Source organism: Oncorhynchus tshawytscha, linkage group LG19, assembly GCF_018296145.1.
Source record: "Oncorhynchus tshawytscha isolate Ot180627B linkage group LG19, Otsh_v2.0, whole genome shotgun sequence".
Lineage (NCBI taxonomy): Eukaryota > Metazoa > Chordata > Actinopteri > Salmoniformes > Salmonidae > Oncorhynchus > Oncorhynchus tshawytscha.
In genome coordinates this window covers 51,669,359-51,691,886 of record NC_056447.1, presented here as the reverse complement: position 1 = coordinate 51,691,886, position 22,528 = coordinate 51,669,359, and the positions used below count along the sequence as shown (strand labels likewise).

At 43.3% G+C, this 22,528-nt stretch overlaps 1 protein-coding gene across 1 annotated transcript in view; it reads left to right on the top strand.

Annotated features, from left to right (window-relative positions):
- The window catches only part of LOC112219049 (solute carrier organic anion transporter family member 1C1-like), a 32,537-nt gene extending 18,929 nt beyond the window's left edge, over positions 1-13,608 (top strand). Inside the window, exons 9-14 of the mRNA XM_042301850.1 lie at positions 3,894-4,089; positions 4,353-4,518; positions 8,002-8,192; positions 8,394-8,458; positions 8,540-8,657; positions 12,910-13,608. Of these exons, the coding sequence (XP_042157784.1) occupies positions 3,894-4,089; positions 4,353-4,518; positions 8,002-8,192; positions 8,394-8,458; positions 8,540-8,657; positions 12,910-13,144 (971 nt within the window). The 3' untranslated portion in view covers positions 13,145-13,608. The remainder of the gene's footprint in view (positions 1-3,893; positions 4,090-4,352; positions 4,519-8,001; positions 8,193-8,393; positions 8,459-8,539; positions 8,658-12,909) is intronic.
- The last annotated feature ends 8,920 nt before the right edge of the window (positions 13,609-22,528 follow it).

The window sequence follows — 22,528 nt, the reverse complement described above, 5'->3', positions numbered from 1 at the left end:
TTCTGTGACTCGCCACATCCTATCTCCTTGCCCGCTTCTCAACATTATTGGAGGAGAAGATCCTTATGAGGAGGAGGTGATGAGACAAAGATGATCATTGAGAAAGATCCCTTTTGTCTTGTACGTGCCTGGCTACCCAGACTTCTTACTCCTGCCAAATGTTACACTGCACCCACGGACATTAGTTTTGTTCTCTGCAATGAGTCTGGATCTGAGTACCTCAACGACCCTTCAACGAATGCGAACACATTTTTGGGGCTGTCTGATTGGTCCAGATTCAGAACACACGTGGGCAAACCGTCGGTTTGAAAGTTCGTCATTGGCTTTGATACTCGGATGGGTTAGAGATGATCCAATCGATGATGAATTTGTTTTGTACAACACCTCTCTTGCCCCTCTTCACCACAAACGACTTCAGACTAAAGTATGTAGCGAACAACAGAGTAACAGAATCATTTATTGTGAGTTGTCAGGTTAGTATTGTATGTCAGGTTAGTATTGTATTGCAGGCATAATCACCATCCCAGCTAGGAAGAGTGGATTGTTTTAGATCTTTCCCTGTAAAATGGCTATAGACAAGCCTGGCTCTAAACCTTTGGGGAACCTAAGCAAAATTTAGTTGGGGGACCCCTCACCACCATGCTGGCAAAACATTTTAGTGGCCCCCCTCTTGACGGTGGAGAGATTTTCGATTTTGATTTAGAGTTAATTTCGTGCAATTCCACACATTTTGCCATGGGTCCGTTTTAGGGGCATTTTTTGTTGTTGACGTTTTTACAGCTAATTTCCTGTAATTCCACACATTTTGCCCAGCCCATTGTGAGCCTGAAAACGTCATCCTGACACGTTTTTGCAAAAAAGGTCAAATGTCACAGTAGCTGATATTTTTTCTCAATACATTGCAGTCAATGGGAGAAGATGTCACAGTGTTGACGTTTACAGTATGTCAATACATTGCAGTCAATGGGAGAAGATGTCACAGTGTTTACAGTTACAGTATGTCAATACATTGCAGTCAAAGGTAAAAGATGTCACAGTGTTTACGTTTACAGTATGTCAATACATTGCAACTCATGGGAAAAGATGAGTGTCACAAGATTGATGCTTAGGTCAATACATACAGTAGCAGTCAATGGGAAAAGATAAGAGACAACCGATTAGGTTGAGCCAAGATGTTGAGATAAAGCGAGGGTTAGGAATGAGGTTAGGGTTAGGGTTGAGGAGGGTTGAACTTTGAGTGGACATGAAGTTAGGGCCTCAACACTAGACATAACCATAGCCTTAATCCAATTGAATAAATCATTAATTTGCCCCTCCCCCTCTACATGGCTCCCAAGTGGCACCGCGGTCTAAGGCACTGCATCTCAGTGCAAGAGGCGTCACTACAGTCCCTGGTTCTGTATCCAGGCTGTATCACATCCGACCGTGATTGTGGGTCTTATAGGTCGGCGCACAATTGGCCCATTGTCGTCTGTGTTAGGCCGGGGTAGGCCGTCATTGTAAATAAGAATTTGTTCTTAACTGACTTGCCTAATTAAACAAAGGTGACATAAAAACATTTTTAAAAAGGGTAGGCCTCACCTGACCTAGAGTTAACGTGCTTTTGAGTGACATCGGCAGAACGGTTGAGGCTAGAAACAAAGTTCCCACATGGGACCGTTCAACAGACGCTCCCGATGAACACAAGCCTACATCTGACCATGGGAAATGAACTCTTCACAGTGAAAACTCGGTCTCTCAGAGAACAAGGCATTTCTTCCATGGAAAAGCATTGTCTACAGTCCTCACATAACCATGACACTCCCGTGGACTGCGTTTGAACTAGTTAACCGTCCTTGCACACAACCTTATAGGGATGCCCTGTGTTGAGGTTCAGCTTCCTGTGACAACAGGAAGTGTCTTAATTTACCCTCAACATGATCCTTCATTCTCTCCCTGCAGTTACACAAAAACAATGTCTTCCATCCTCTGTAGAATGTAATTTCTCAACGTAAAAACCTGAGGGCTTTATTAAAGTGTGTCCCCAGGAGGGAACCCGGCATATGAAATTTAAAGTCAATAGACCCAGAATAATTTTTGACTTCCATTGGACACAATGATCTTGCAGTTCTAGAAACTAAGAGCATTATTATGAATTATTGAATTCATTCTGAAAAGGATATTGTAAAAAAAATTTTTTTTTTAAGTTAGATTGACTTTAAACTTTAAAACTGTATGTGTCTGACTTCCTGCCTATCTGTCTCTCGGCCTGTCTGTGGGAGAGAGGAAGGAGAGAGCGAGGTGAGAGGAGGGGAAGGCAGGGAAAGGAGAGAGAGAAAGAGAGAGAATGGAGGGGGAAGAGGGAGACGGAAGGGGAGAGGGTGAAGGGGGGATGGGGAGAGAGAGGAGGGAGAGAGACAGATGAGACGAGGTGGAGGGAGGGAAAGAAGGAGGGAGAGAAAGGAGGAGGGAGAGAGACAGATGAGAGGAGGTGGAGGGAGGGAAAGAAGGAGGGAGAGAATGGAGGAGGGAGAGCGAGATAGAGAGAGAGAGACAGAGAGGGGAGGGGAGGGGAGGGGAGAGAGGTGAGAGAGAGATGGAGAGGGTGGAGGATGAGAGATGAGAAGCAAAAATTCTCGCAATTCTACACATTTTGCCATGATTTATGCATGCCATGTTAACATAATATCTACAGTAAGTGTGAGTGACTAACAAAATCAATGGAGACCACCTGGAGGTCAGGGGACCCTGGGCATGTTTACTACAAGTTTAGATACCTGGCTTGACTAACTTACCAATCTAAAAAATGTTAGCTGGCATGGGCTAATTGAGTGACTGTCAGGGACTGACATGAGATAATAACTGCTGATGCACCTTGTGTATTTTAGTATTCTAAAAGGCGCTGTACGGTCAGTCTGACATCTGCATTGGCCATGCAGCATTTAAGGTGATACTGCCTCTGCAGAAGTCAGGGCTTCTTTCGCCTTCGCGGAGCAGCACAGAGCTGTTGTCAAGGAAGTTGTCAAGGAAGTGAGTTTGTGTTTTTTTTTTTCGGGACCTCCCGCCCCCCTCTACCGTCAACCAATCATGTCAATGTAGAGCTAAACGGAGCCCTTAGCATTGTTACAAAATTTGGGAGGCGCACGGTGATGCAGTACGGAGCTCAATTTGGTCTTCGCGTGCCTTCGTAATTGCGTCACACCATCCACACGGAGCCTTCGACCACCTTCCCCGGATCAAGCATGCACATATACCACTCCAGTGTTCATTTGCTAAATTGTAATTACTTCGCTACTATGGCCTATTTATTGCCTTACCTCCTTACTCCATTTCCACACTGTATATAGATTTTTCTATTGCTATTGACTGTACTTTTGTTTATTCCATGTGTAACTCTGTTGTTGTTTGTCGCACTGCTTTGCTTTATCTTGGCCAGCTCGCAGTTGTAAATGAGAACTTGTTCTCAACTGGCCTATCTGGTTAAATAAAGGTGAAAAAAATAATAAGAATTGTCTTTAACTCTTAACAGTAAGTTGACACCCTGGCTGAGTTCCTAAAAATGTATTTATTTATTTTTGGGGTCGGGGGCCCTGTAGCCCTAAATGGTCTCCTATGGCGCTTATGCCAAGGGCCAGGCCTGGCTATACCCCTAATCACACACTTCCCTTTCCTGTGGTATAAACTTGTTGTTCGTATGACGTCTGTAGAGATCCCTGAAATCTGTTTGGGAATGAGCTGGCAACCGGAGGGTTGATGGTATCAGTATCGTAGATGCCTTCTCCTGACGTTGTGCCCTTGAAAGACACTTAACCGTCAAAAGTGCTTCAGGGGAGCTGTACTACGATTAGAACGGTTCTTTCAACTTCCCTCTATGTGCTGTGCATGCATGGCTGACGTCTATTTCTGCTCTACAGGCATGGTCAACATCCCTGCAGTGGCTCTGGGGATGTTCTCAGGGGGTGTGGTCATGAAGAAGTTCAAGCTGGGCGTCATGGGAGCTGCTAAGTTCGCCTTCGGGACCTCCCTGCTGGGGTATTTCCTGTCCCTCTTCTTCTTCGCCATGGGCTGTGACAATGCCAAGGTGGCTGGGATAACCATGTCATACACAGGGTAAGTCTCCATGCTGGATAACAACCTCCCCCATCAACTTTTATGTATTCAACTAAACTCTATTGGGAACGAGTAGCTACTCTTAGTCACTGAGAATAGAGAAAAAACATGTCAGTCAAAACAGAGTCACTATGAACTGACCTAGAAAACAGTCTGTCTAAATGAGTGAACACTGATCATTGATGTTGTGACAGATCTTTCTAGAATCTAATACACACTGTACCTTTTCAGTCGTTTCTGCATCCGTCTCTGTGTTTTTACAGGGTGGAGGGTTTGTCGTACCAGCAGCCATCTCTGTTCTCCGAGTGTAACTCCGGTTGCCTGTGCTCCGGGAGTGACTGGGACCCTGTCTGTGGAGAGAACGGGATCACTTACGTATCTCCCTGTTTGGCTGGCTGTACATCCTCTACCGGAGCAGGCAAAAACACGGTGAGATGATATCCTAGCGTTCCCCTTGGGCCTATACACGGACTATACAAAACATTAAGAACAGCTCTTTCCATGACGTAGACTGACCAGGTGGATCCAGTGGGAAGCTATTATCTCTTACTGATGTCACTTGTTAAATCCACTTTAATCAGTGTAGATGAAGAGGAGGAGACGGGTTGAAGATGGACTATTAAGCCTTCAGACGATTGAGACCTATGGATTGTGTATGTGTGCCATTCAATCGTCTGAAGACCACCGGTTTGTGTCAAGAACTGCAACGCTACTGGGGTTTTCCATGTGTGTATCAAGAATGGTCCACCACCCAAAGGATGTCCAGCCAACTTGACACAACTGTGGGAAGCATTGGAGTCAACGTGAGCCAGCATCACTTAAGCCAGCAACACTTTCGACACCTTGTAGATTCAATGCCCCAATGAATTGAGTCTGTTCTGAGGGCAAAAGAGAGGGGTGCAACTCAATATTAGGAAGTTGTTCTTAATGTATACAGTGTATCCCCAGTGTATGTGAAGTCATCAGGTGGAGACAAATATATCGAACTCCTGCCTCTAGGGGCCTTATGTAGACTAGAGTAGGTAGTACTCACCACTAGTCGGGGTGGCAGGGTAGCCTAGTGGTTAGAGGGATGGTTGGACTAGTAACCGGAAGGTTGCAAGTTCAAACCCCCGAGCTGACAAGGTACAAATCTGTCGTTCTGCCCCTGAACAGGCAGTTAACCCACTGTTCCTAGGCCGTCATTGAAAATAAGAATTTGTTCTTAACTGACTTGCCTAGTTAAATAAAGGTAAAATAAAAAAATTGTCCAGACTCCCTAGACCGCTAGTCCAGACTCCCCAGACCGCTAGTCCAGACTCCCCAGACCGCTAGTCCAGACTCCCCAGACCACTAGTCCAGACTCCCTAGACCGCTAGTTCAGACTCCCAGACCGCTCAGTCCAGACCGCTAGTCCAGACTCCCCAGACTCCCTAGACCGCTAGTCCAAACTCTCCAGGCCCCTAGACCACTAGTCCAAACTCTCCAGACCTCTAGACCACTAGTCCAGACTCTCCAGACCACTAGTCCAGACTCCCAGACCGCTAGTCCAGACTCCCTAGACCGCTAATCCAGACTCCCTAGACCGCTAATCCAGACTCCCTAGACCGCTAATCCAGACTCCCTAGACCGCTAGTCCAGACTCCCCTAGACCGCTAGTCCAGACTCCCCCAGACCGCTAGTCCAGACTCCCCAGACTCCCTAGACCGCTAGTCCAAACTCTCCAGGCCCCTAGACCACTAGTCCAAACTCTCCAGACCTCTAGACCAGACTCCCCAGACCGCTAGTCCATACTCCCCAGACCGCTAGTCCAGACTCCCTAGACCACTAGTTCAGACTCCCTAGACCACTAGTCCAGACTCTCTAGACCGCTAGTCCAGACTCCCCAGACTGCTAGACCGCTAGTCCAGACCGCTAGTCCAGACTCCCCAGACCGCTAGTCCAGACTCCAGACTCCCCAGACCGCTAGTCCAGACTCCCCAGACTAGTCCAGACTCCCCAGACCGCTAGTCCAGACTCCCCAGACCGCTAGTCCATACTCCCCAGACCGCTAGTCCAGACTCCCTAGACCCATCCAGACTCCCTAGACCCTCCAGACCGCTAGTCCAGACTCCCCCTAGACCGCTAGTCCAGACTCCCCCAGACCGCTAGTCCAGACTCCAGACTCCCCCCCAGACCGCTAGTCCAGACTCCCCCAGACCGCTAGTCCAGACTCCCCCAGACCCTAGTCCAGACCGCTAGTCCAGACTCCCCTAGACCGCTAGTCCAGACTAGACCGCTAGTCCCCCAGACCGCTAGTCCAGACTCCCCAGACCGCTCCAGTCCAGACTCCAGACTCCCCCAGACCGCTAGTCCAGACTCCCCAGACCGCTAGTCCAGACTCCCCAGACCACTAGTCCAGACTCCCAGACCACTCTCTAGTCCAGACTCCCCAGACCGCTAGTCCAGACTCCCCAGACCACTAGTCCAGACTCCCCAGACCACTAGTCCAGACTCCCTAGACCGCTAGTCCAGCCTCTCCAGACCCCTAGACCGCTAGTCCAGTCCAGACTCCCCAGACACTCCAGACTCCCCCAGACCGCTAGTCCAGACTCCCCAGACCACTAGTCCAGACTCTCTAGACCGCTCCAGTCCAGACTCCCCAGACCGCTAGTCCAGACTCTCCAGACCGCTAGTCCAGACTCCCAGACCGCTAGTCCAGACTCCCCAGACCGCTAGACCAGACTCCCCAGACCCCTAGACCACTAGTCCAGACTCTAGACCGCTAGTCCAGACTCTCCAGACCACTTGTCCAGACTCTAGACCGCTAGTCCAGACTCTCCAGACCCCTAGACCGCTAGTCCAGACTCCCTGGACCGCTAGTCCAGACTCTCCAGACCGCTAGTCCAGACTCCCTAGACCGCTAGTCCAGACTCCCCCAGACCGCTAGTCCAGACTCCCCCAGACCGCTAGTCCAGACTCCCCCAGACCGCTAGTCCAGACTCTCCAGACCGTTAGTCCAGACTCCCCAGACCACTAGTCCAGACCTCTCTAGTCCAGACTCCCCAGACCGCTAGTCCAGACTCCCCAGACCGCTAGTCCAGACTCCCCAGACCGCTAGTCCAGACTCCCCAGACCACTAGTCCAGACTCCCCAGACCACTAGTCCAGACTCCCTAGACCGCTAGTCCAGCCTCTCCAGACCCCTAGACCGCTAGTCCAGACTCCCCAGACCACTAGTCCAGACTCTCTAGACCGCTAGTCCAGACTCCCCAGACCGCTAGTCCAGACTCTCCAGACCGCTAGTCCAGACTCCCCAGACCGCTAGTCCAGACTCCCCAGACCGCTAGTCCAGACTCCCCAGACCCCTAGACCACTAGTCCAGACTCTAGACCGCTAGTCCAGACTCTCCAGACCACTTGTCCAGACTCTAGACCGCTAGTCCAGACTCTCCAGACCCCTAGACTGCTAGTCCAGACTCCCTGGACCGCTAGTCCAGACTCTCCAGACCGCTAGTCCAGACTCTCCAGACTGCTAGTCCAGACTCTCCAGACCCCTAGACCGCTAGTCCAGACTCTCCAGACCCCTAGACCGCTAGTCCAGACTCTCCAGACCCCTAGTCCAGACTCCCCAGACCGCTAGCCCAGACTCCCCAGACCGCTAGTTCAGACTCCCTAGACCGCTAGTCCAGACTCCCCAGACCACTAGTCCAGACTCCCCAGACCGCTAGTTCAGACTCCCCAGACCGCTAGTCCAGACTCCCCAGACCGCTAGTCCAGACTCTCCAGACCGCTAGTCCAGACTCCCCAGACCGCTAGTCCAGACCTCTCTAGTCCAGACTCCCCAGACCGCTAGTCCAGACGTCTCTAGTCCAGACTCCCCAGACCGCTAGTCCAGACTCCCATATTATTGTAATGTTTTACTCAGTGATCCCTCCCCATGTCCTCTCCTCCAGGTGTTTAACCAGTGCAGGTGTGTGGCGGTGACAGGGGCAGGTTCTCAGCCCAGTAACCTGACTGCCTCCCTGGGTCACTGTCCAATCAGAGACAGCTGTGACACAATGTTCCCCTACTTCCTCTTCTTGTCTGTCATCACTTCCTTCATCATCTCTCTGGGGGGAACGCCAGGCTTCATGCTTCTCATCAGGTCAGTGAGGCCATCTAGTGGATGACCTGGAGAAATGCTACAATACAAAATGGGTTGTATCCTAACATGTTCAACTTGGGGAAACCGTTTTGTAAAAATCATGCTTTGATGTCACTCAAGTTCAAGTGAATCACAACAGTTAGGATTAAGTTTAGTTGGCCTTAAAGGACTCCCCTTAACTCCCTAATAATCTTTTTATAGGTGCATTAAGCCTGAGTTTAAATCCCTTGCTCTTGGAGTCCACACGTTGGCCACCCGGACCCTGGGTGAGTATTACTTATGTCCTCGGTTGACTGATTGATTGAGTTAGTCAATGATTGATTGATTGATTGATTGATTGATTTTAGCTGGCATCCCTGCACCTATCTACTTCGGAGCCGTCATAGACACTACCTGTTTAAAGTGGGGAAACACAACATGTGGAAGAAGAGGAGCGTGTAGAATCTACAACACAACAGCCTACAGGTAAAACACCTAGGTGGTCAATTCAGACTTAGGAAACTATGCCTTCCGCTATTCACTTCTCTGTAGTTGGTATTTAGACTTACCTTATGCGGTGCGTACTGGCTTTGCAGACGTGGTTCCCTTACACACGCTGAATAAATGTAATTCAAAAGCCCTCCCACTTGCTGGCCAACCGATTTTTCTCGTCAAGTTTTCATTCAATATGTTTTTTTTTTTAGTACGTTTTTATCTAAATCCATCCCTTTAAATTCGGTGTACCTTTTTTTTAATGAGAAATTCCTCGACAGACTCACTAGAATATATGGAGAAAAGGGTTCAGAATATTAGGGATCAATGAAAGAAAGCCATGTAAATACAAGAATATTAATGTCCTTGTCAGCACCACTTGGTAGATTTTAAAAATACTCTGATCTTGTGTATTATTTAGGGTTAGCAAAGTATTTATGAATAAAAAAAACGAGGTTTGGAGAGCCTTTGCGCGCAAAATATATTGGTGAATAAAAAAATATAGTGATTTGATTCTTCCTGAAAGTTACCGTGTTGAATTGTTTAATCTATGAAAAATGAGGTGTTGACAAACGTGTACAATAAGGGTTGATCAGTAGTCCTACAAATCTACCCTGATGATCCTCATTAATCATAGAACAGTCATTGTGACAGGCTCCGGGTTTAAACTGCTCCGTATGATCTTTCCAGAAATGTAAGGATATAAATGTAAGGAAACTAACACTAAAGAGACAGATATAAATGTAAGGAAACTAACACTAAAGAGACAGTTATAAATGTAAGGAAACTAACACTAAAGAGACAGTTATAAATGTAAGGAAACTAACACTAAAGAGACAGTTATAAATGTAAGGAAACTAACACTAAAGAGACAGTTATAAATGTGAGGAAACTAACACTAAAGAGACAGTTATAAATGTAAGGAAACTAACACTAAAGAGACAGTTATAAATGTAAGGAAACTAACACTAAAGTCAGTGACAGTTGTAAATGTTTGAGGGTATAACTGACGGTGGCTACCGACAGTGTTGCTAGGTTCTAAACTAACGGAGTAAAAACTGAAACAGGAAAGGAACATCTCTAACCAAGTGTATTCACCCACTGGGACATTGTGGCGGCAGCGGAGCCTAGTGGTTAGAGCGTTGGACTAGTAACCGGAAGGTTGCGAGTTCAAACCCCCGAGCTGACAAGGTACACATCTGTTGTTCTGCCCCTGAACAAGGCAGTTAACCCACTGTTCCCAGGCTGTCATTGAAAATAAGAATTTGTTCTTAACTGACTTGCCTAGTTAAATAAATTAAAAATTAAAAAACATACAGCTACAAAGACCCCATAAACACATCTTTATACCTCCCAACTAGACGGAGACTTCTCCTAGCAGGTTCCTCTTACTGAGTAAGTCTAGGACCCTCATGGGTGTGGAAATAGGACTATAATCAGAGGGTGTGGGCCCCTGTGCCCCCCCCCTCCCAGCAGTGTCTTCTCTCTTCACCTTATCTTGAGTTGAGTTCCACATCTCTCATTTAATGTTTTATAATTCAACCTTTATTTACCTAGGCAAAAAGTCAGCCACACCCTGGCCTGACCCAATACATGAAGATAAACACAAAATACTTCGACCAGGGCGTGACAGTGGGTTAACTGCCTTGTTCAAGGGCAGAAGGACAGATTTTTACCTTGTCAGTTTGTGGATTTGATCTAGCAACCTTTTGGTTACTGGCCCAACGCTCTAACCACTAGGCCTATTTCAAGCTAGAATCCAAATCCATACTGTTCAACATTATACAAACTTTGAAATGACTTGCAAATGAACAGAAAAGAAAACATGATTTAATATTCTCACAATTAATTTGTATGTTCACACCTGCAAGACTTATGGGCTCTGATTATGTAATCTGCTTCCATGGCATAAGGCCCTGGTCTGAATTTATAATCACACTAAGAACACTCTACCCCCCCCACCTGCCATTACCCGTCCCATTGAACTACTGATCGTTGGAGTTGGAGCGTTTGACTTCCTCCCTCAGGCTCCTAAGAGAGTGAGGGACTTGAAAAGAACAAGAAAACAAAAGAAGATGACAAGTGTTAGTAATGCGTTATTAACCTATGCATAATCATTTACGGCAATAACCGAAGTTTGATAACATGACGACTCCCAATCTCCCTTTTAGTCTGTCTAAGGGACGCCACTAGGATACCGTTCTGCTGAGTTCCACAGAAATGCTTACACCCAGACTTCTTCCTCAGTTAAAAGTCTATACATATAATTAAAATCATAAATCAACTCAGTAGGTTTGGTACTGTACTGTCTTTTACGCATGGCTAAAGAAGTCTATAGCTTGGCTCTCCGAATGTCATTCTAGCAAGTTATAAAGCCAGTATTTCATAAATTTGACTGTGAAAAAAAATGATATACGTCAATTCAATATATATTCCACGTTGGTTCAACGTAATTGAATTGAAATGAGGTTGAAACATTGTTGATTCAACCAGTGTGTGCCCAGTGGGATGTTGATATGCTTCAGTTTGATACCATATGACTGGTTTTACATTTTTCTCCAGCGATCAAATCATAAAACCCTCCCACTTGATGGCCAACAGATTATCTCTTGCGGCTTTAATTCAATAGGATTTTCAGTCCATTTATCTTAAGGCCATCCCTTTAAATACACCTTTGTTGTTCAATTTTGTTCGATCAATGAAAGAAAGGCATCTAAATATATGCATATTCTTCTCCGTTTCAGAACCAATTTTTTGAAAAATGCTCAGATTTTAGGGTTAGGAAAGTACTTATGAATCATAAACAGGTTTGGAGAGCATGAAATAAATTAAACTATGGTTTGATTAATTCAGAAAATTGCCACATTCATTTCTTCAGCTCATGGTAAATGTCGGAAGATTAGTGTACATAGAATTATAATAGAGAGATTAGTGTACAATGGTTGGCTATAGCCTGTTCTATTGCCTGCACTAACCACAGAACTGTACTAATACAAGGCTAAGTATTACGCCATGTGTCGGTTCAAACTGTTACCTTTGTGTGTGTATATACTGTGTATGTGTATATATATATATATATATATATATATATATATGTATTTAATTTTTTTATTTTACCTTTATTTAACTAGGCAAGTCAGTTAAGAACAAATTCTTATTTTCAATGATGGCCTAGGAACAGTGGGTTAACTGCATGTTCAGGGGCAGAACGACAGATTTGTATGTTGTCAGCTCGGGATTAGAACTTGCAACCTTTTGGTTACTAGTCCAACAGTCTAACCACTAGGCTACCCTGCCACCCCACATATATATATATATATATATATGATCAACTTTTACTAATTATCGTCAGCAACAACCACACAGCCGTGACAGCACTAACAGAGGAACCAAATGAAGATAAATGAAACAATTTAATTAAACGGAATGATGATGTAGGCTATAAATACTTATATTCTTGTTTTACCGTGCCATGTTTTTAGTATTCATGCTCTCTGCTCTATTTTAGGGCAACAGTTAACATTAATGTTACACAAATTGTAAAGTGTTACTTTAGAATAGTCTACTTCAAACGCTTACAACCCCATTAAATGTTGCCTTCATGTTAAGTGTAACCTATTTTAGTTTATTCTGAAGATTTTTATTTGTTAACCAGACAAGTCAGTTAAGAACAAATTCTTATTTTCAATGACGGCCTAGGAACAGTGGTTAACTTCCTTGTTCAGGGGCAGAACGACAGATTTTTTACCTTGTCAGCTCAGGGGTTTTGATCTTCCAACCTTTAGGTAACTAGTCCAACGCTACCTGCCGCCCCGATTCACTCTCTCCTTGGATCTGTTCTATGATAGTATACCTGGGTCTGACTCGGGTCCTAAGGACTGGAAAGGGGATACCGACTGTAATCAGCTGTACAACTGAATGCATTCAACCGACATGTTTTTTCCGCGTTTAACCCACCCCTCTGATTCCGAGAGATGCAGGGGGCTGCCTAAACTACGTCATCAGCGCCTGAGGAGAAGTTCTTGTTGGTTAACTGCCTTGCTCAAGGGCAGAACAGCAGATCTTTCCACATTGACTGTGCAGGGATTCGAATCAGGGACCTTTCGGTTACAGGCCCAAAACTCTTAACCGCTAGGCTACTATCTCTTGCTTCCTGTGTATACTGGCTTTCCCTATCCCTAACTCTGAACCTATCCCTAACTCTGACCCTATCCCTAACCTTAATCTCTCCTCTGTTCTGTTCTAGGGTTGTATACCTGGGTCTGACTATGGGCCTAAGGTCTGTCTCTTTCTTCCTGTGTATACTGGGCTTCGCTCTACTCAGGAGGCACGTCAAGCAGGAAGAGAAAATAGCATTGACCAATGGGAATGTAGAGATGGAGTTCGAGTCTCTCAGGAAAGAGGAAAGCAACAACTCTATCCACTCGGACCAGTTTGTAAGAGCGCTGGACTGTAACCCTGACAGGGAGACACGGCTTTGATGGTCCTCAATATCTCAACATAGCTCGACTCCAAGACAGAATGAAACAGGTGTCGGGGGAGCAACTTTTGCCTACATAAAGCTAGTTGTGATCTCCCCCAAGTGGGTTAACCCTGTCGGAGTAGACTGTGTTTAGCAAGTTAGCCAACAGTCTAAGAAGCCCATGTTTTCCCTGTCGCTGTTCACTACAACGGTAATCATTTTTGACAGTACCAGTGTTAATTATTTTTGGGGTGAATATTCAGCAAATATTTTGGTGAAAGGTGTCAGTACCCTGCGCTGGTACTCCATACCATTGTGTACCTGCTCCACCTGACCCAATACATGCCCTGACATCTCCTTTTCCGGTATTTTTCCACCCTGAATACAAGTGATTTAGTGAGGAGAGACGAGCATCAAGTATATTTGTACTGTACTCCTGTAGATGATGTGAAAATAAATTGATGTTTTTTTGTTTATACAGTACCTAGTGAAAGTATACACACCCCTTGCAGAGTATTCACATTTTGCTACATTACATTTTTTATCTAAAAAGGGATTACATTAGATATTTTTCCTTCAGATCTATACAACTCCATATTTTCAAAAAGTGAACAAAAGTTATTTAAAAGATTTTACTGAGTTAAAGTTCATATGAGGAAATTGTAATGAATTAGATCCTAATCTATGGATTTCACATGACTGGGAATACAGAACTGAATCTGTTGGTCACAGATACCTTTAAAAAAGGTAGGGGCGTGCATCAGAAAAACAGTATCTGGTGTGACCACCATTTGCCTCATGCAGCTAGACACATCTCCTTCGCATATAGTTAATCATTCCCACTCCTCTTCGATGGCTGTGCGAAGTTCCTGGATATTGGCGGGAACCAGAGCATCCCAAACATGCTCAGTGGGTTACATGTCTGAGTAGGCAGTCCATAGAAGAACTGGGCCATTTTCAGCTTCCAGGAATTGTGTACAGATCCTTGCAACATGGGACCGTGCATTATCATGCTGAAACATGAGGTGATGGCGGCGGACGAATGGCACGACAATGGGCCTCAGGATGTTGTCACTGCAATTGTGTTGTTTGTCCATAGTTTATGTCTGCCCATACCATAACCCCACCGGCACCAATGGGCACTTTGTTCACAATGTTGACATCAGAAAACCGCTCGCCCACACGACGCCATACACGTGGTCTGTGGTTGTAAGGCCTGGTGAACGTACTGCCAACTTCTCTAAAACAACTTTGGAGGTGGCTTATGGTAGAAAAATTCACATTCACCTCTCTGGCAACAAATTCTGGTGGACATTCCTTCAGAAAGCATGCCAATTGCACGCTCCCTCAACTTGAGACATCTGTGGCATCTTGTTGTGTGACAAAACTGCACATTTTTGAGTGGCCTTTTATTGTCCCCAGCATCTGTGTATCCTGCAGTTTAATCAGCTTCTTGGTAGGCCACACCTGTGAGGTGGATGAATTATCATGGCAAAGGAGAAATGCTCACTAACAGGGATGTAAACAAATTTTTGCTCAACATTTGAGAGAAATACACTTTTTGTGCATATGGAACATTTCTGGGATCTTTTATTTCAGCTCATGAAACATGTTCAGTGTAAATATTTACTGAGCTTGAGCCATTTTTAAAACAACATTAGATAAATGTTGCCCTAAGAGTTTTGCAAGGTTGGTAGAATCTTTATTTTTTTTTTAAATCACAGCTATAATCGCTGCCGAGGTAGTGGTGAAGGCTTACACAATCAATACATCCTCATTTTATATTTCTTAGTCATTTGGAAAATGAATTTGTAATATTTATTTGACTTGTAAATTTGAAGTAGGTTTTGTAGATTGATTTCATCCATTTTGTTTTGTATTTTTAGGCTGCTTGCGGTGTGTAGACTCATGACTGTATGGAACAAAAATACATTTCTTGAATGTCAACATTTGTGTTTTTACAGTGCCTTATTCATCCCCTCTTGGCGTTTTTCCTATTTTGTTGCATTGCAACCTGTAATTTAAATTTAATAGATTTTTATTTGGAGTTCATGTAATGGACATACACAAAATAGTCCAAATTGGTGAAGTGAAATTTAAAAAATAAGTTACTTAAAAAATAAATAAAAAATGGAACAGTGATGCGTACATAATTATTCACCCCCTTTGCTATGAAGCCCCTAAATAACATCTGGTACAACCAATTACCCTCAGAAGTCAGATAATTTGTTAGATTGCACACAGGTGAACTTTATTTAAGTGTCACGTGATCTGTCATATGATCTCAGTATATATACACCTGTTCTGAAAGGCCCCAGAGTCTGCAACACCACTAAGCAAGCGGCATCACCAAGCAAGCAGCACCATGAAGACCAAGGAACTCTCCAAACAGGTCAGGGACGAAGTACAGATCAGGGTTGGGTTATAAAAAAAAGATCAATCTTTGAACATCCCACGGAGCACTATCAAATCCATTATTAGAAAATGGAATGAACCTGCCAAGAGTGGGCCACCCACCAAAACTCACTGACCAGGCAAGGAGGGCATTAATCAGAGAGGCAACAAAGAGACCAAAGATAACCCCGAAGGAGCTGCAAAGCGCCACAGCGGAGATTTGGAGTATCTGTCCATAGGACCACTTTATGCCGTACACTCCACAGAGCTGGGCTTTACGGGAGAGTGGCAAGAAAAAAGCCATTGCTGAAAGAAAAAAAATAAGAAAACATGTTTGGTGTTTGCCAAAAGGCATGTGGGAAACTCCAAAAAACATATGGAGACTAAAATTAAGCTTTTTGGCCATCAAGGAAAACGCTATGTCTGGCGCAAACCCAACACCTCACATCACCCCGAGAACATCATCCCCACAGTGAAGCATGGTGGTGGAGGCATCATGCTGTGGGGATGTTTTTCATCAGCAGGGACTAGGAAACTGGTCAAAATTGAAGGAGAGATGGATGGCGCTAAATACAGGGAAATTCTTGAGGGAAACCTGTTTCAGTCTTCCAGAGCTTTGAGACTGGGACGGAGGTTCACCTTCCAATGACCCTACACTCGAGTGGTTTAAGGGGAAACATTTTAAATGTATTGGAATGGCCTAGTCAAAGCCCAGACCTCAATCCAATTGAGAATCTGTGATATGACTTAAAGATTGCTGTACACCAGCGGAACCCATCCAACTTGAAGGAGCTGGAGCAGTTTTGCCTTGAAGAATGGGCAAAAATCCCAGTGGCTAGATGTGCCAACCTTATAGAGACATACCCCAAGAGACTTGCAGCTGTAATTGCTGCAAAAGATGGCTCCACAAAGTATTGACTTTGGGGGGTGAATAGTAATGCACACTCAAGTTTTCATTTTTTTTGTCTTATTTTTTGTTTCTTTCACAATAATAAATATTTTGCATCTTCAAAGTGGTAGGCATGTTGTGTAAATCAAATGATACAAACCCCATCAAATCAATTTTAATTCCAGGTTGAAAGGCAACAAAATAGGAAAAATGCCATCAGGCGGTGAATATTTTCGCAAGCCACTGTACTTAAATGGAACCAGTTTTGTTTTGTAGAAAGGAATGTTGTTTTTAGTTTGTTAATGGTTTATGTAGAAATTGTTGTTTTATGTCTGTATTTTAAATTGGATCTACGGGTTGGTCCTGTTTTCATTTCTTGCTTTGGTTTAAAATCTGAACAACATGACTGTGTCAGTATTATCTAGTATTTTCTATTTATTGAATGTAAGAATTTGTGAGGACAGTTCCAGTTCCGCTTCCATAGATTAGTTCCATACGTTAGTTCCATACATTAGTTCCATAGATTAGTTCCATAGATTAGTTCCATACGTTAGTTCCATACATTAGTTCCATAGATTAGTTCCATACATTAGTTCCATACATTAGTTCCATACATTAGTTCCATACATTAGTTCCATACTTTAGTTCCATACATTAGTTCCATATATTAGTTCCATACTTTAGTTCCATAGATTAGTTCCATAGATTAGTTCCATACTTCCATACATTAGTTCCATACACTAGTTCCATAGATTAGTTCCATACATTAGTTCCATACATTAGTTCCATAGATTAGTTCCATAGATTAGTTCCATACATTAGTTCCATAGATTAGTTCCATAGATTAGTTCCATACATTAGTTCCATACTTCCATACATTAGTTCCATACACTAGTTCCATACATTAGTTCCATACATTAGTTCCATACTTTAGTTCCATACTTTAGTTCCATGCATCAAATCAAATCAAAATCAAATCAAATGTATTTATATAGCCCTTCGTACATCAGCTGATATCTCAAAGTGCTGTACAGAAACCCAGCCAAAAAACCCAAACAGCAAGCAATGCAGGTGTAGAAGCACGGTGGCTAGGAATAACTCCCTAGAAAGGCCAAAACCTAGGAAGAAACCTAGAGAGGAACCAGGCTATGTAGGGTGGCCAGTCCTCTTCTGGCTGTGCCGGGTGGAGATTATAACAGAACATGGCCAATATGTTCAAATGTTCATAAATGACCAGCATGGTCAAATAATAATAATCACAGGCAGAACAGTTGAAACTGGAGCAGCAGCACGGCCAGGTGGACTGGGGACAGCAAGGAGTCATCATGCCAGGTAGTCCTGAGGCATGGTCCTAGGGCTCAGGTCCTCCGAGAGAGAGAAAGAAAGAGAGAATTAGAGAGCATACTTAAATTCACACAGGACACCGGATAGGACAGGAGAAGTACTCCAGATATAACAAACTGACCCTATCCCCCCGACACGTAAACTACTGCGGCATAAATACTGGAGGCTGAGACAGGAGGGGTCAGGAGACACTGTGGCCCCATCCGATGACACCCCCTGACAGGGCCAAACAGGAAGGATATAACCCCACCCACTTTGCCAAAGCACAGCCCCCACACCACTAGAGGGATATCTTCAACCACCAACTTACCATCCTGAGACAAGGCCGAGTATAGCCCACAAAGATCTCCGCCACGGCACAACCCAAGGGGGGGCGCCAACCCAGACAGGAAGATCACATCAGTGACTTAGTTCCATACTTTAGTTCCATACTTTAGTTCCATACTTTAGTTCCATACTTTAGTTCCATTCATTAGTTCCATTCATTAGTTCCATACATTAGTTCCATACATTAGTTCCATACATTAGTACCATACTTTAGTTCCATACACTAGTTCCGTACATAGACGGATCACTTCAGGTGTACAATGACCAGAGAAAATGTAATGACCTCACACAGAAAAGTTACATTTTAAGTCCATACCTTAACTTGATTCTAGCCTGCCCCAGATCTGTTTGCCACAACGATCATAGGAGTTGGCCAGAAAGCACACCAATACCTCACTGTATTATTACCCTACCTGATTGTAGACCTGGGATAACCGCCGTTCTTAACATGCTTCGTGGAAAGTTAACTATTTTTATGGGAGGGGGATAAATTGTTACTTTGGAGGTGACTATTTGAATACAAATCCCCCCCAAAATTACTACTTCAACAAATATATTTGAATACAGATCTCTGGAAGTGACAACTTTTCAAAAAATTATTGGATTGGCTGCCTTCAACTAAAGGGAGGGCTGTATCTGGAACAGAAACTATTGGATTGGTTGCCTTCAACTAAAGGGAGGGCTGTATCTGGAACAGAAATGATTGGATTGGCTGCCTTCAACTAAAGGGAGGGTTGTATCTGGAACATAAATTATTGGATTGGCTGCCTTCAACTAAAGGTAGGGCTGTATCTGGAACATAAACTATTGGATTGGCTGCCTTCAACTAAAGGGAGGGCTGTATCTGGAACAGAAACTATTGGATTGGCTGCCTTCAACTAAAGGGAGGGTTGTATCTGGAACATAAACTATTGGATTGGTTGCCTTCAACTAAAGGGAGGGCTGTATCTGGAACATAAATTATTGGATTGGCTGCCTTCAACTAAAGGGGTTTGTATCTGGAACATAAACTATTGGATTGGTTGCCTTCAACTAAATGGAGGGCTGTATCAGGAACATAAACTATTGGATTGGTTGCCTTCAACTAAAGGGAGGGCTGTATCTGGAACAGAAACTATTGGATTGGCTGCCTTCAACTAAAGGGAGGGCTGTATCAGGAACATAAACTATTGGATTGGTTGCCTTCAACTAAATGGAGGGCTGTATCTGGAACATAAACTATTGGATTGGTTGCCTTCAACTAAAGGGAGGGCTGTATCTGGAACAGAAACTATTGGATTGGTTGCCTTCAACTAAAGGGAGGGCTGTATCTGGAACAGAAATGATTGGATTGGCTGCCTTCAACTAAAGGTAGGGCTGTATCAGGAACAGAAACTATTGGATTGGCTGCCTTCAACTAAAGGGAGGGCTGTATCTGGAACAGAAATGATTGGATTGGCTGCCTTCAACTAAAGGGAGGGCTGTATCTGGAACAGAAATGATTGGATTGGCTGCCTTCAACTAAAGGTAGGGCTGTATCAGGAACAGAAACTATTGGATTGGCTGCCTTCAACTAAAGGGAGGGCTGTATCTGGAACAGAAATGATTGGATTGGCTGCCTTCAACTAAAGGGAGGGCTGTATCTGGAACAGAAATGATTGGATTGGCTGCCTTCAACTAAAGGGAGGGCTGTATCAGGAACATAAACTATTGGATTGGTTGCCTTCAACTAAATGGAGGGCTGTATCTGGAACATAAACTATTGGATTGGCTGCCTTCAACTAAAGGGAGGGTTGTATCTGGAACATAAACTATTGGATTGGCTGCCTTCAACTAAAGGGAGGGCTGTATCTGGAACATAAACTATTGGATTGGTTGCCTTCAACTAAATGGAGGGCTGTATCTGGAACAGAAATGATTGGATTGGCTGCCTTCAACTAAAGGGAGGGCTGTATCTGGAACAGAAATGATTGGATTGGCTGCATTCAACTAAATGGAGGGCTGTATCTGGAACAGAAATGATTGGATTGGCTGCCTTCAACTAAAGGGAGGGCTGTATCTGGAACAGAAATGATTGTATTGGCTGCCTTCAACTAAAGGGAGGGCTGTATCTGGAACAGAAATGATTGGATTGGCTGCCTTCAACTAAAGGTCGGGCTGTATCAGGAACTGCATGTTGCAGATAGAAATAGAATGAATAGAGCAAACTCAATCTCCTATTCTATTCCAATCTATCTGACAGTCATATTTGATCTACACAATACATTTATATCGGAACATTCTGTAAATATCCATTGTCCTGAACATACCACATGTGTACATAGCAAAGTCAAACCAACCAACCAACAATATTTTGTACAGATAAATATGAATAGGTTATGACAATTAATTACTGCATGGCTCTTTCAACATGCCACTGACACGGTTGAAAGTTGCAGTTCATATTATGACACCTGAAAATACTGCAGAGAAATTAAAAAGCCATTTGTAAAAACTGCAAACAGAAAGTTGGATGCTTAGCAAAAAAAAAAAAAAAAAAACACATTTAAACCTCTTTGTCCATGTCAATGTTCTTGTTTCAAAACACACACTGTACTATCTTTAAAGGGATAGTTTACTTAGAATAAAAATGAACATGATTTTCCAACTATTTGGCTGTCATTGATTTCAAGAAGGCAGTTTTGGGATATTTAGTCCCCTTACACTTAATAGCCATAATGTAACAGTTGTTGTTAGCTTTCTCAGTAATATTAAACTGTTATTGAGCCTGTGTAACAACACTGTAATTATTTTATTAGCATGATGCGTAATACTTTGGTAATCACACTTTAAATTGCATAGCAATGAGCTGAGTGGTTTTGTAACTACTGTACACAAAAGCAATCGTGACTGTTCCTTATTCCATTTGTGTCATAACTCCATTATCTTTAAAGTCCTATCCTATGTATCAACCATGTTGCTATTGTTGTAATGATCACAAAGTTACGACATGTTTATAAGAACTTGATGTCAAGTGTTACTGCATTACCTTATGTCACTCATTATGAAAATGTATTAAGAGTTATTTTGAAAATGAAAAAGTGTTTCTACTCTAATGTTGAGAAGTTGAGTCCATATCCCTTATAAAAAAATACCTACATCTAGCGAAATACCTACATCTAGCTAAATACCTAGATCTAGCTAAATACCTAGATCTAGCTAAATACCTACATCTAGCTAAATACCTACATCTAGCTAAATACCTACATCTAGCTAAATACCTACATCTAGCTAAATACCTACATCTAGCTAAATACCTACATCTAGCTAAATACCTACATCTAGCTAAATACCTACATCTAGCTAAATACCTACATCTAGCTAAATACCTACATCTAGCTAAATACATGTTTGGTTTACATTACTTCCATTATTTAGATCAATACATGTTAATGTTTTAGAATCTTTAAATGTATTTTTCTCCAGTTCATCTGCTAATGATAATTCAACTAACTGTTGTAGTTTCTGGTTCTTCATAAAATATCTGTCATCATCAAAAAAATAATGTTTTTGTTGTTTTCAAATAACTGTCATATATTCAAATACTTTCAAGAATTCATTGTTTTCTGAGACTTGTGTTTGAATATCAAAATAAACAATTGTCTTTAGGTTTTTTTTTAAATAAACAATTGCCTATATTTGACTACATTGAGTATTTGAAAAGTTGGTATTTCAAATAAACAAAAAAGTGACTAGTGTTCTTTCCTACATTCCCTGTCCTGTCTTCTTACATTACCTGTCCTGTCTTCTTACATTACCTGTCCTGTCTTCTTACATTACCTGTCCTGTCTTCCCACATCTCATCCACATTACCTGTCCTGTCTTCTTACATTACCTGTCCTGTCTTCTTACATTACCTGTCCTGTCTTCCCACATCTCATCCACATTACCTGTCCTGTCTTCCTACATTACCTGTCCTGTCTTCTTACATTACCTGTCCTGTCTTCCTACATTACCTGTCCTGTCTTCCCACATCTCACCTACATTACCTGTCCTGTCTTCTTACATTACCTGTCCTGTCTTCCTACATTACCTGTCCTGTCTTCCCACATCTCATCTACATTACCTGTTCTGTCTTCCTACATTACCTGTCCTGTCTTCCCACATCTCATCTACATTACCTGTCCTGTCTTCCTACATCTCATCCACATTACCTGTCCTGTCTTCCCACATCTCACCTACAATACCTGTCCTGTCTTCCCACACCTCATCTACAATACCTGTCCTGTCTTCTTACATTACCTGTCCTGTCTTCCCACATCTCATCCACATTACCTGTCCTGTCTTCCTACATTACCTGTCCTGTCTTCTTACATTACCTGTCCTGTCTTCCTACATTACCTGTCCTGTCTTCCCACATCTCACCTACATTACCTGTCCTGTCTTCCTACATTACCTGTCCTGTCTTCCCACATCTCATCTACATTACCT